The sequence below is a fragment of the Myxine glutinosa genome, chromosome 5, assembly GCF_964187855.1.
Source record: "Myxine glutinosa chromosome 5, kmMyxGlut1.1, whole genome shotgun sequence".
Taxonomy (NCBI): Eukaryota; Metazoa; Chordata; class Myxini; order Myxiniformes; family Myxinidae; genus Myxine; species Myxine glutinosa.
This window is the reverse complement of record NC_136265.1, coordinates 150,555,757-150,568,359: the sequence shown is the minus strand read 5'-3', so window position 1 is coordinate 150,568,359 and position 12,603 is coordinate 150,555,757. Positions and strand designations below refer to the sequence as shown.

Below are 12,603 nucleotides of genomic sequence, written 5' to 3'. Positions count from 1 at the left end.
GGACCGGCAGAGAAGATAACTGAGAAGGAAGTTGAGGAAGCGATAAAAGCAATGAAGGGTAGAAAAGCGGGAGGGCCGACGGGAGTTGTGGGAGATATGTTGAAGGCAGCAGGAAGTTGGGGTGTGAAGAGAATGACAGAGATCTGTAATCTGGTGGTGAAAGAAGGCCGCATTCCAGTGGATTGGGAACTGAGTACCCTCGTCCCTCTATACAAGGGGAAAGGTGACCCTCTGGAGTGTGGCTCGTACCGAGCGATAAAGTTATTGGAGCATGGAATGAAGGTATTGGAAAGGGTGTTGGAGAGGAGGATAAGGAAGAAAGTGAAGATCGACGAAATGCAGTTTGGATTGATGCCAGGAAGAGGAACGACAGACGCGCTTTTCATTGTGAGGCAGTTGCAGGAGAAGTACATGGAGAAGAGGAAGAAGTTGTTTCTTGGGTTTGTTGATCTGGAGAAAGCATTCGATAGGGTACCACGCAAAGTATTGACATGGGCATTGAGGAAGTTAGGAGTGGAGGAATGGTTGATCAGAGTAGTGATGGCAATGTACAAAAGAGCGCGCACAGCTGTAAGGACGAAGGACGGGAACAGTGGTGAGTTTGAGGTGAAGGTGGGAGTGCATCAGGGGTCGGTACTAAGTCCATTACTATTTGTAGCTGTGATGGAGGTGCTGGCTCAGAACGTAAAGGAGGGTTTACCGTGGGAGTTGTTGTATGCAGATGATCTGGTGTTGATTGCGGAAAGTATGGATGGACTGAAGGAAAAGATGACCACGTGGAAGGAATGTATGGAGACAAAAGGTCTGAAGGTGAATATCGGAAAGACGAAGGTGATGGCAAGTGGTAAAGCATGTGGTGAGGTGGAAAGAACTGGGAAGTGGCCCTGTGCTGTGTGTAGGAAGGGTGTCGGAGTGAACTCCATTCAATGTACAATGTGCGCTGAGTGGGTTCATCAAAAATGTAGTGGTCTGAGAGGGTCATTAACCAGTGTGGCAGCTACATTCAAATGTAAGGTGTGCACAGAGGGAGCTGCAGATGGAGGAAATGTTGAGTTGGATCTTGGAGATGGCGTGAAGCTGGAAGGTGTGAAAACATTTTGCTACCTCGGAGACATGCTGAATGGAGAAGGTGGATCAGACTCGGCAACGGTTGCTCGAGTGAGATGTGCATGGAAGAAGTTTCGGGAACTGGGTGGCGTGCTGATGATGAGGGGAGTGTCGTTGAAGCTGAAGGGAAAGGTGTATGCTGCATGTGTGAGAAGTGTTATGATTTATGGGAGCGAGACATGGGTAATAAACGTAGAGCAGCAACGAAGGTTGGAAAGGGTGGAAATGCGAATGGTTCGGTGGATGTGTGGAGTATCGTTGAGAGAGAGGAAGACAAATGATGAATTGCGAAAGATGATGGGAATAGAGCCTGTGATTGATGCTGTGAAGAGGAACAGGTTGAGATGGTTTGGTCATGTGTTGAGGAAGGATGAAAGTGACTGGTTGAGAAGAGTGATGGAAATGAATGTAGAAGGAAGCAGAGGACGGGGAAGACCGAAAAAGACTTGGCTAAAGATGGTGGAAAAAGAAATGCGGGCAAGGGGGTTAACAAGGAGAGATGCAGAAAATAGGGCAAAATGGAGAAGATTGTCATGGGGACCGCAAGGCTAACCCCCGCTCTAGCAGGGAAAATGGCCTTTAAAATGCATGTTGTTGTTGTTGTTGTTGTCCTTAAATCCAAGATGGCTGCCACACCATGTGACTGATGTCAGTTTGAAAAAAAAAATCCTCATGTGTAGTCCATTATACGTATGAAGTTTTGGATTGATCCGTTGAGCGATTCTGGAGATATGAATTTTCAAATACTTTTTCCTTAAATCCAAGATGGTCGCCATACCATGTGAATGATGATGTCATAGTTCAGAAAAGTTTTTCCAAATGGGGAGTTTATCATATGTATGAGATTTCGTATTGATCCGTTCAGCAGTTCTGGAGAAAAAGATGTTTAAAAGTTTTCCTTAAATCCAAGTTTTCCTTGTTTACAAATATTTTTTCCACATCAGTAGTTCATGATATGTTTGACATTTTGCATTGATCCGTTAAGAGGTATTCTGGAAAATATTTTTTTCCCCCTTAAATTCAAGATGGCCACCAAATCACATGATTGATGACGTCATAGTTTGCAAATATTTTCCCCCATCCGAATGTAAACGTGTTTTCAATTTCGTATCGAACAGAAAAGTGGTTTCGGAGAAATCGATTCTGAAAGTTTTTAAAAAAAATCCAATATGGCCGCCAAACCACGTGACTGGCAAGTTTTTTTTTCACAAACTTTTATCCCCATGGGTAGGTGATCACATGTGTAAAATTTTGCATTGATCCGTTCAGCGGTTCTGGAGAAGATGATGTTTAAAGTTTATGAGGTCAGAGGCAAAGGTAGCCAATGTTACTTAAAGTTGCAAAAACAAAATTAATAAAAGCTTTAATGCAGTAAAACAGAAAAAATCTTTCCCAAAAAAAATTCCAAAAAAAATTCCTGGATCCGGAATAATATCCTGAGCTTCACCAAAAACTAATCAATTCTTCCTTATCCCAAAGGCAATCATCCCACCAACTTTCATCCAAATCCGTTCAGAACTTTTCCAGATATCCTGTTCACTAAACACAGGAACACACACACACGGACAGGATCGAATGCGTTACTCCCTGGCGGGAGTAATAAACCTGAAAATCGCAGCCAGAACCAGAATTATTTATTTGGTCTGGGAAGCCCATGCGAGGTTTCTTCTTCTTCAGCCTCTCACAACCCTGGGTGAATATGCGATCTTTTAAAAAAAAAGTTGGAATTTTGCCAAATCTGTTTATTCGTTTGTTAATATACCTCAGCCATTTATTGACAAATCTGGAACCAAGTCTTTATAAGTTCATCAAATACTGACACCGCGAATTACATTCGCTGAGCTAAATGTTGATATCTCTTTGAGGTAAAAGAAAAAAAAAAACCAGTTTTAAAACATACGTATCAAACGATATATTTTATGAAACGGGGAAATCTCATACACACTTTGGTGGTTTTAAAATGACAGAATATGTCTTTATTAGGGAAAAAAAAAAATGAACCTTGAAGATGACGCTGCTAACAAAATACACCGCTCTAACGCATAACCACGAGTTTAAACTACATTTACAACAAATATGAAAACTATTTTCATATCACAATGTTAAATATAGAATATAAAGAAGATAATGTTTTAAAAAATGAGCCCTATCTTCCAATGGTAAAACAATCCTTCAAAAAATTCCTGGATCGGGAATAATATCCTGAGCTTCACCAAAAACGAATCAATTCTTCCTTATCCCAAGGGCAATCATCCAAATCCGTTCAGAACTTTTCCAGATATCTTGTTCACAAACACACAAACACACACACACACACACACACACACACACACACACACACACACACACACACACACACACACACACACACACACACACACACACACACACACACACACACACACACACACACACACACACACACACACACACGTGAATGCATTACTCCCTTGCGGGAGTAATGATGCACTAAGTTACATTGGTATCTATTCATATGAGGAGTTAAAGTTTCGTACAGCTAGCTGTAACGGTTTTCTCGGCATAGTCTCCACAAAATGTGTGAGAATAATAACCCTTACAAGAACAATAGGCTTCCAGTGGGAACCTCACTGGAAGCCCAAAAAATAAAAAATGTATTGAAAAAAAGGTTGTCATTACTTTTGTAAAATAAAAAAAAGTCCAATAAAGGCAAAGAATAGCTTTTGAAAATATATCGCAAATATCAAATTGAAAGAGTCAATAGCTCACCTAACTAAGGAAAATGATTCGAGGCTTAAGCAACATTGGTGTGTTTTGCAATCACATTTCATCATGACCAACCTGACTCCACAATAACTTATTTAACGGCTTCAATTATTCCCACCTTCTTGGGGGGGGGGGGGGGGGGGGTAATCTTCATGAAGGACACCATGGGATCTTTAACACCCACAAACTAATGCAAGCAGATGGAACGCCCATTTTACATCCATCCGAGAGACGTCACACACATCGACAAATCAACCTCAGACTCCACAAGAACAATTTTGTGAATGGTCAGTGTTATTATCAAGGAAGGTGAGGCAATAAATAATTGCAGCTTGTGAGCAAGATAGAAAGGCTGGGAATATTATGAAATTCAGTTGAATGGTCATTCAGTCCACACTCGCATGTGGCCACAAATACTGTTTGTACTACTGTGCTGGTAATTATTTTTTCTTCTTCTTTATCAACGATTTCAAGCCCATGGAGGAGGTGTTTTCATGCGGTCCTGCCCTCATTCCACAGAGCATTTGTCCCTGGCATTTTTAGTACTTACCACCATTCCAGTTTCCAGCCTGCAGACCAAGCTGTTCAAAAAGGTCATCAGCCTTGAGAAAGGGAGGTCTAGATTCAAAATATTGAGGGTCCATTCTGAAGACGTCACAGTGGATAATGTGCTGCAGACAAGGATGATCTGCCTGCATGTCCTGTAGAAACAAAATAAACCATGCCAATGACTAATCGTACCTTTACAAAACAGGTTTGACATAAAGTACAAACATAAAACCTAGCAAACTTTTGCATGCATACTTCTCGACCTCCAAGAGAGTGCATGAATGAAAACTGGATGTTTGGGTGTTAAAACACCTTTTATGAAGATGATTAACGAGGTGCTCATTAAAAAAAAATCATTAAAAAGCCTTACCAAAATGGCGCTCCGCCATCTTGGTCAGTCCACTGAGACGTCGCTGGGTTCTTACGCCGCCATTTTGTTTTGGCCTATTGACATTGTTCACTCACTAACAGGGATTGTGAGCTGGGTTTAGACCATCGTGAGACAGGTTTCGGTCCTGTGGATACGTGTTGATATTTCGAAAGACAAGGGTGTATGAAGAAGAATAAGGTAAGTCTTGTGTTTGTGAGGTTTGTCGTTTTTGATTTATTCATGTTTGAAAATAAGGCCTAAAGGCCGATGGTCTTGGATAGTTGGCTAGGCCCTGTCGAAGACTGAAGGACCATGGATACCTCCGAGGCATATTATTGGATGGGGGGGGGGGGGGGCGTCCAAATTAGGTAGGATCCAGCATCCAAATCACACTTTACCTTTCCGGCACATTAATCACCCCCAGATGAGGGACTGTGCTTCCCAACGTTCCACTGCTACAAATCAAAATGGTCGAGCGATACCGCAAGTGGAAAGCTGGCTATGTCTAACAGGTGTGTGCGATGCGAGTGCTAAAAATGACTTGTGGACTCTTTTGCTCCTCTGCAAAACCAGGAGTCAAGAGGTTCTTGCGGTGGACGGTGGAAGAATGTAAGGTGTGTTAGTTGGGTGTATAAGGAGATACATTATCTCTGAGGAGAACAGTTGCTGAACAATAAGAATTACAATCGATAAACACCAAGACAAATACAAACCATCTTAATGAAATAAAGCCAAACGAATCACACTTCCACCTCCACGTGATGTCTGCAAAGTCAGATTCTCATAAAATTGCTGTTTTTACATCATTGTGCAATAAAACCACCTTTAGAGGCCATTTTTCCCCGCAAAGCGTGGATTGGCCTTTTTCGGGGACCGTGGTTGTTGTTGTTTTTCGGTCCCCTTTTTGAAGCAATGTTTTACGGCCGGATGCCCTTCCTGCCGCCAACCCTTTTTGTCGCCTTTTACGACAAACAGGGAATTACCAGTGAACTGGTACTCAATTAACCGACCTCGGAAGGATGACAGGCTGAGTCAACCCCCCTGGCGTTAATTCAGCGATCGACCGGGATTCGAACCCAGGATCCTAGGATCCTAAGCTGGCACCCTCGCCGCTAGCCCAACGATCAATCAAAATTGGGTCTTTAACACAAAGGAACCCCAGTTTTATGTGGACACATTTAAATAACAGATCTGTATCAACCTCATTTTCCAAGCTTATGGGACATGGGTCATTACTTGCAAAATCAAAGATTTTTGTTATTCTGTGTAACAGAGTTGAGTTTGTTATTCCGTCTGTCTGTTTGCTTGTCACTTGCCTACAGGTCACAATTATAAACCAATCGTCATGAAACTTCACCAAGCTGAAGAGGTCGACGCAATTGAGAAGCCTATGATTTTGAAGTCAAAGGTCATCTGGAGGTCAAATTTCTAAAATAGCCATTTTTAATCCGATTGACTTGAAAATTGAACAGCATTTGCACATTGTCACTAAATTGGGAAACCAACGATTTTTGAGGTCAAAAGGTCAACTCAAAGTCAAACTTACAAAATCAATTTTTATCTGAAAAAATCATCAATTTTCATCTAGGCTGACAGGCTGAGTTGACCCATCTGGTGTTAATTCAACGGCATGACAGGGGCTTGAACTCAAGACCCTAGGATCTTGAGCCAGCAACCTTAACTGTTAAGCCAACACCAGGCTTGGACATAAGTGAACTGGAACAATAGGGGATATGTGCGAAGCGCCCTATTTTGAATGTTGCAATGTGGGTTTTGATAGCTCTCGATCGCCGATTGCAGTTGCTCAGTTTATGCAAAGAGACACCGAGAAAGTGCAGCTGACACATCTTCCGCCAACAACTTGCAATTGGTAATGGTGGCATCAAATTCTGTATCCTTGAATGCCATTTTGAAAGAACGACCAATGCCATCTACCGGGCCGCCGTGGCGTGGTGCTGACGGGCCCCCGCTGCCGTGATGCCCCCCCCCCCCCACCCACCAGAATTTCCATGTTTTAAACGTTTCCCAGTGTTTACCCTGGATTAGAATAGGTACACAGTATCCCTGCGTGTCGTAAGAGACGACTAAGAGGGTTGGCGTCAGGAAGGGCATCCGGCCATAAAAACATTGCCTCAAAAAGAGAACCATGACAATTACAACTACATATGGGCAGGGTACAGCCCGAAGTGGAGATCGGTTTCTGAGGTTTGGGACATGGAATGTAGGGACAATGACAGGGAGATCAGGAGAAGTGGTGGAAGTATTGGTCAGAAGAAGAGTGGACATATGTTGTGTGCAAGAGACGAGATGGAAGGGAAGTGGTGTGAGAATGGTGAAGGGTAGGCAGGGACAGAAATACAAGTTTGTGTGGCAAGTTTGCCTGGAGAGCGTGAATGGTGTTGGTGTCCTGTTTTCTGAGGAGTTTGTAGACAGTGTGGTGAGTGTGACTAGAGTGAGTGATAGGTTGATGATGGTGAAAATGATGATTGGAAAGCTCTTGGTGAACGTCATCTCGGGATATGCTCCACAGGTTGGTCGGAGCGATGAAGAGAAGGACAAGTTCTGGTGTGCGATAGAGAAGCTCATGGAAAACGTGAAAGATGAGGAAGTTGTTGTGGTAGAAGACCTAAATGGACATGTGGGAAGGAGTATGGATGGTTTTGAGGGAGTTCATGGGGGTTACGGATATGGTGCGAGAAATGGAGAAGGTGAAAGGATTTTGGAGTTTGCTGATGGAGCTGATTTGTAATACTCAGTTCCAGAAAGAGGATAATAAGCTTGTTACATACACGTCAGGTGGGTCGACGACAACCGTTGACTACCTGATGGTGCGTAGGCAAGATAGGGGGCACCTCCGGGACACAAAGGTGATCCCGTGGGAGGAGGCTGTTTCACAGCACCACTTGGTTGTCTGCGACATAAGGGTGAAAGGTGCGAGGAGAGCTCGGCGGGTGAAGTACCAACCGAGAATGAAGGTGTGGAGGTTGAAAGAGGTGACAGTAAGGGAGGCATTAAAAGAGAGGCTGAGTAGGGTAGAGGATGATGTGGTTGAGCTTGAAAGTGGTTGGATGTCAATGAAAGCTAGTCTGTTGGGAGCCGTTGGTGAGGTATGTGGATGGACAAAACGACCACCAAGGCACTCGGAAACGTGGTGGTGGGATGTTGAAGTTGGAAAGAGGATTGACGAGAAGAGGAAGAAGTTCAAGGAATGGCAGAAGGCGAAGGGTACGGGAGCAGAAAAAGCAGAGCATGAAAGTTATAAGGCAGCCAAGAAGGCTGCAAAGAAAGAGGTAGCAAAGGCGCAGGAGGCACGTAGGAAAATGTTCGGAGAACGCTTGGATTCGGAAGAGGGTCAGAGAGCAGTATTCAGGATTGCAAAGCAGATAGCGAAAGAGAGGTGTGATGTGATGGGGGTGAGTTGCTTGAAGGATGAAGTGGGACAAATCGTTGTGGACCCAGATGGAATTAAAGGAAGATGGAAAAGATATATGGAAATGCTGTTGAATACAGAGAATGAATGGGATGGCAACATAGAGAGTAACCCAGTTTTAGGACCGGCAGAGAAGATAACTGAGAAGGAAGTGGAGGAAGCAATAAAAGCAATTAAGAGTAGAAAAGTGGGAGGGCCAACGAGAGTTGTGGGAGATATGTTGAAGGCAGCAGGAAGTTGGGGTGTGAAGAGAATGACAGAGATCTGTAATCTGGTGGTGAAAGAAGGCCGCATTCCAGTGGTTTGGGAACTGAGTACCCTCGTCCCTCTATACAAGGGGAAAGGTGACCCTCTAGAGTGTGGCTCGTACCGAGCGATAAAGTTATTGGAGCATGGAATGAAGGTATTGGAAAGGGTGTTGGAGAGGAGGATAAGGAAGAAAGTGAAGATCGACGAAATGCAGTTTGGATTTATGCCAGGAAGAGGAACGACAGACGCGATTTTTATTGTGAGGCAGTTGCAGGAGAAGTACATGGAGAAGAGGAAGAAGTTGTTTCTTGGGTTTGTTGATCTGGAGAAAGCATTCGATAGGGTTCCACGCAAAGTATTGACATGGGCAATGAGGAAGTTAGGAGTGGAGGAATGGTTGATCAGAGTAGTGATGGCAATGTACAAAAGAGCACGCACAGCTGTAAGGACGAAGGACGAGAACAGTGGTGAGTTTGAGGTGAAGGTGGGAGTGCATCAGGGATCGGTACTAAGTCCACTACTATTTGTAGCTGTGATGGAGGTGCTGGCTCAGAACGTAAAGGAGGGTTTACCGTGGGAGTTGTTGTATGCAGATGATCTGGTGTTGATTGCGGAAAGTATGGATGGACTGAAGGAAAAGATGAACAAGTGGAAGGAATGAATGGAGACAAAAGGTCTGAAGGTGTATATATCGGAAAGACGAAGGTGATGGCAAGTGGTAAAGCATGTGGTGAGATGGAAAGAACTGGGAAGTGGCCCGATGCTGTGTGCAGGAAGGGTGTCAGAGTGACCTCCATTCAATGTACAATGTGCACTGAGTGGGTTCATCAAAAATGTAGTGGTCTGAGAGGGTCATTAACCAGTGTGGCAGCTACATTCAAATGTAAGGTGTGCACAGAGGGAGCTGCAGATGGACGAAATGTCGAGTTGGATCTTGGAGACGGCGTGAAGCTGGAAGGTGTGAAAACATTTTGCTACCTCGGAGACATGCTGAATGGAGAAGGTGGATCAGACTCGGCAACGGTTGCTAGAGTGAGATGTGCATGGAAGAAGTTTTGGGAACTGAGTGGTGTGCTGATGAGGAGGGGAGTTTCGTTGAAGCTGAAGGGAAAGGTGTATGCTGCATGTGTGAGAAGTGTTATGATTTATGGGAGCGAGACATGGGTAATGAACGTAGAGCAGCAACGAAGGTTGGAAAGGGTGGAAATGCGAATGGTTCGATGGATGTGCGGAGTATCGTTGAGAGAGAGGAAGACAAATGATGAATTGCGAAAAATGATGGGAATAGAGCCTGTGATTGATGCTGTGAAGAGGAACAGGTTGAGATGGTTTGGTCATGTGTTGAGGAAGGATGAAAGTGACTGGTTGAGAAGAGTGATGGAAATGAATGTAGAAGGAAGTAGAGGACGGGGAAGACCGAGAAAGACTTGGCTAAAGATGGTGGAAGAAGAAATGCGGGCAAGGGGGTTAACAAGGAGAGATGCAGAAAATAGGGCAAGATGGAGAAGATTGTCATGGGGACCGCAAGGCTAAACCCCGCTCTAGCAGGGAAAATGGCCTTTAAAATACATGTTGTTGTTGTTGTTGACCAATGCCATCTACTTCAGGCATGCAAAGTTGCTCACACACCTCCCCTATTCTGACTGGGTTATATATATAAACCTTTAGAGGCCATTTTTCCCCGCAAGCGGGGGTTGGCCTTTTTCGGGAACCGTGGTTGTTGTTGTTTTTTGGTCCCCTTTTTGAAGCGATGTTTTACGGCCGGATGCCCTTCCCGACGCCAACCCTTTTTGCCGCCTTTAGCGACAAACAGGGAATTACCAGTGAACTGGTACTCAATTAGCCGACCTCGGAAGGATGACAGGCTGAGTCAACCCCCCTGGCGTTAATTCAGCGATTGACCGGGATTCGAACCCAGGATCCTGGGATCCTAAGCCGGCACCCTAGCCGCTAGCCCAACACCAGGTGTCTGTGTAACATAAATAAATGGATAAATGGTTTAAACAATTTGGAAAGAATACAACGTCAAATATAGAACTTACTAAATATTGTAAAAAACTAAAAATTGATAATGTGGTTATTTGTATGAGAGATGAATTAAAAAAGTTGTCCAAGAATACAATGAATATTATTATGAATTTAGACACACAGAATGGTTCAACAACAACACAACAACACAAGGGTTATACAACAACAAAAATGCACAGCACAAACCTGGAGTGCAGCAACATCTTGCTTTAATTTCTGCAAGGCAACGACCTTGTCGGCACCCACCTCCTCCAGTGCGTGCGTCACAAAACCACCTGGTAATGGTCAAAACATTTAGTCTCCATAACAACTATGCAACTTGCATGTGATCAATTAAACTGAATAAGAAATTCTCAGCATCTAGTCTTCCTACGTTCTTGGAATATTAAATTATGCATTGCCACATGCACAATGTAGGTACATCATTTCAATACCAAGTTGATTCAAATATATATATATATATAGATAAACATATATACAGTGGAACCTTGACTTACGAGTGCCCCAACTTAACGAGTTTTTCGAGATACGAGCAGTCGCTCGGGCGGTTTATTGCTTTGAGATGCGAGGCGAGATCCGAGTTACGAGCTTTCGCCACCCGGTCACGTGGTTATCTTGCCGTTCAAGTACAGTACGTATCTCTGTCGTATAGCGCTGCGTTTTTGTTTTCGCATTTTGGTTATTTCGAGTTTACGCCGCCAGGTAGGTTCTGGTCACGTGGTTATCTTGCCGTTCAAGTACAGTACGTATCTCTGTCGTATAGCGCTGCGTTTTTGTTTTCGCATTTTGGTTATTTCGGAAAATTTCATGTTCATGTCGAACATTTCATGTTCATGTTCATGTTTTCATGTTCATGCCATGCCAGGCCACAACTTGTTCAGAGTGCCGGCGATAGCTCGCCTTCTCTTTGTGGAAAACACGGTGAGATCCTTAACATCCAACAACTAATGGGACGCAAACGGGACGCCCAGTTTAGCGGTACACACATTGATGAATCACCCTGCCTGTGATTCACCCATGACAGGTTATAGCTGGGTCGGGATTCAAACCCAGGCTGGACAGTTTAGACTTTAGAGTCAAGTGTGCGTACCTCCAGTCCAGGCCATCCTGCCAACTTGTATGCTGCATACAGGTGAAAGAAAAGCGCGAGATATTTTTATATATACTGTATATTTTTTTTAAAATTGGTGTGGTTTTTGGCGGGCTGGAACGGATTAATAGCATTTCAATGCATTTCAATGGGGAAATTTGATTTGAGATACGAGCAATTTGAGTTACGAGCTCGGTCACGGAACGAATTAAACTCGTAAGTCAAGGTTCCACTGTATATATATATATATATATATATATATATATATATATATATATATATATATATATATATATATATACTCAATCAACATGCCACGATTGTCAAGGGATCAACGGCAGCGTGCCCTGGGCATGCTGCAAGGCGGACTGAGCTACCTGCCACACACGCTATTGAAAGGGGACTGACATTGCACCCTGTGCTGTTCTGTACTGCAGAACAAACTGATGAGATGGTGTATCTTGGTCAAAAACTTGACATGTCATCAATAAAATGCCAATGTTTCAATTAGCAATTGTTGGTTTGTCCGGTAATACAAGGGTAATATATATATATATATATATATATATATATATATATATATATATATATATATATATATATTGTTACAGATCTGGGACGACGGCTCTCCCGTTAGCAAGGGGGGTTAACCCCTTGTCCGTTATACTGGCTGTCGCCGATCCTGGGGGTCTGTGACGTCACTGGTGGTCAGCCACGACCAGGGTAATCGGGCCAGAGACCCAAAAAAAAAAGACTCCCCGAATACCTGCTTACCGTGACCTACCAACCAGCGAGGAGCCAGCCCCGCCCGAGTCGCGACGGTAATGGACACGCCGAGCGAAGCGAGTCACGACCCAGGCCGTTAACAATTACTAACCCGATTATAGCGGTTTTAATCGTGCCACGGAGACCAATGGAAAGAAAAGACTAAAGCAACTGGAGGAAGACGAAACCAAAGCTTGGAGAAAGAGCACACATTTATTATAACAAACACCAGAGGAAAAGAAAGATCAAAGCTGTACAAGGATAGATGGA

At 43.8% G+C, this 12,603-nt stretch overlaps 1 protein-coding gene across 3 annotated transcripts in view; it reads right to left on the bottom strand.

Moving 5' to 3' along the window:
* Positions 1-12,603, bottom strand: part of TFB2M (transcription factor B2, mitochondrial) — a 43,661-nt gene that overhangs the window by 16,706 nt on the left and 14,352 nt on the right. For all 3 annotated transcript variants that reach the window (XM_078778864.1, XM_078778863.1, XM_068115939.2), the window contains 2 exons: positions 10,665-10,753; positions 4,403-4,553 (listed from right to left, as the gene is read on the bottom strand). In XM_078778864.1, the coding sequence (XP_078634990.1) occupies positions 4,403-4,553; positions 10,665-10,753 (240 nt within the window). The remainder of the gene's footprint in view (positions 1-4,402; positions 4,554-10,664; positions 10,754-12,603) is intronic.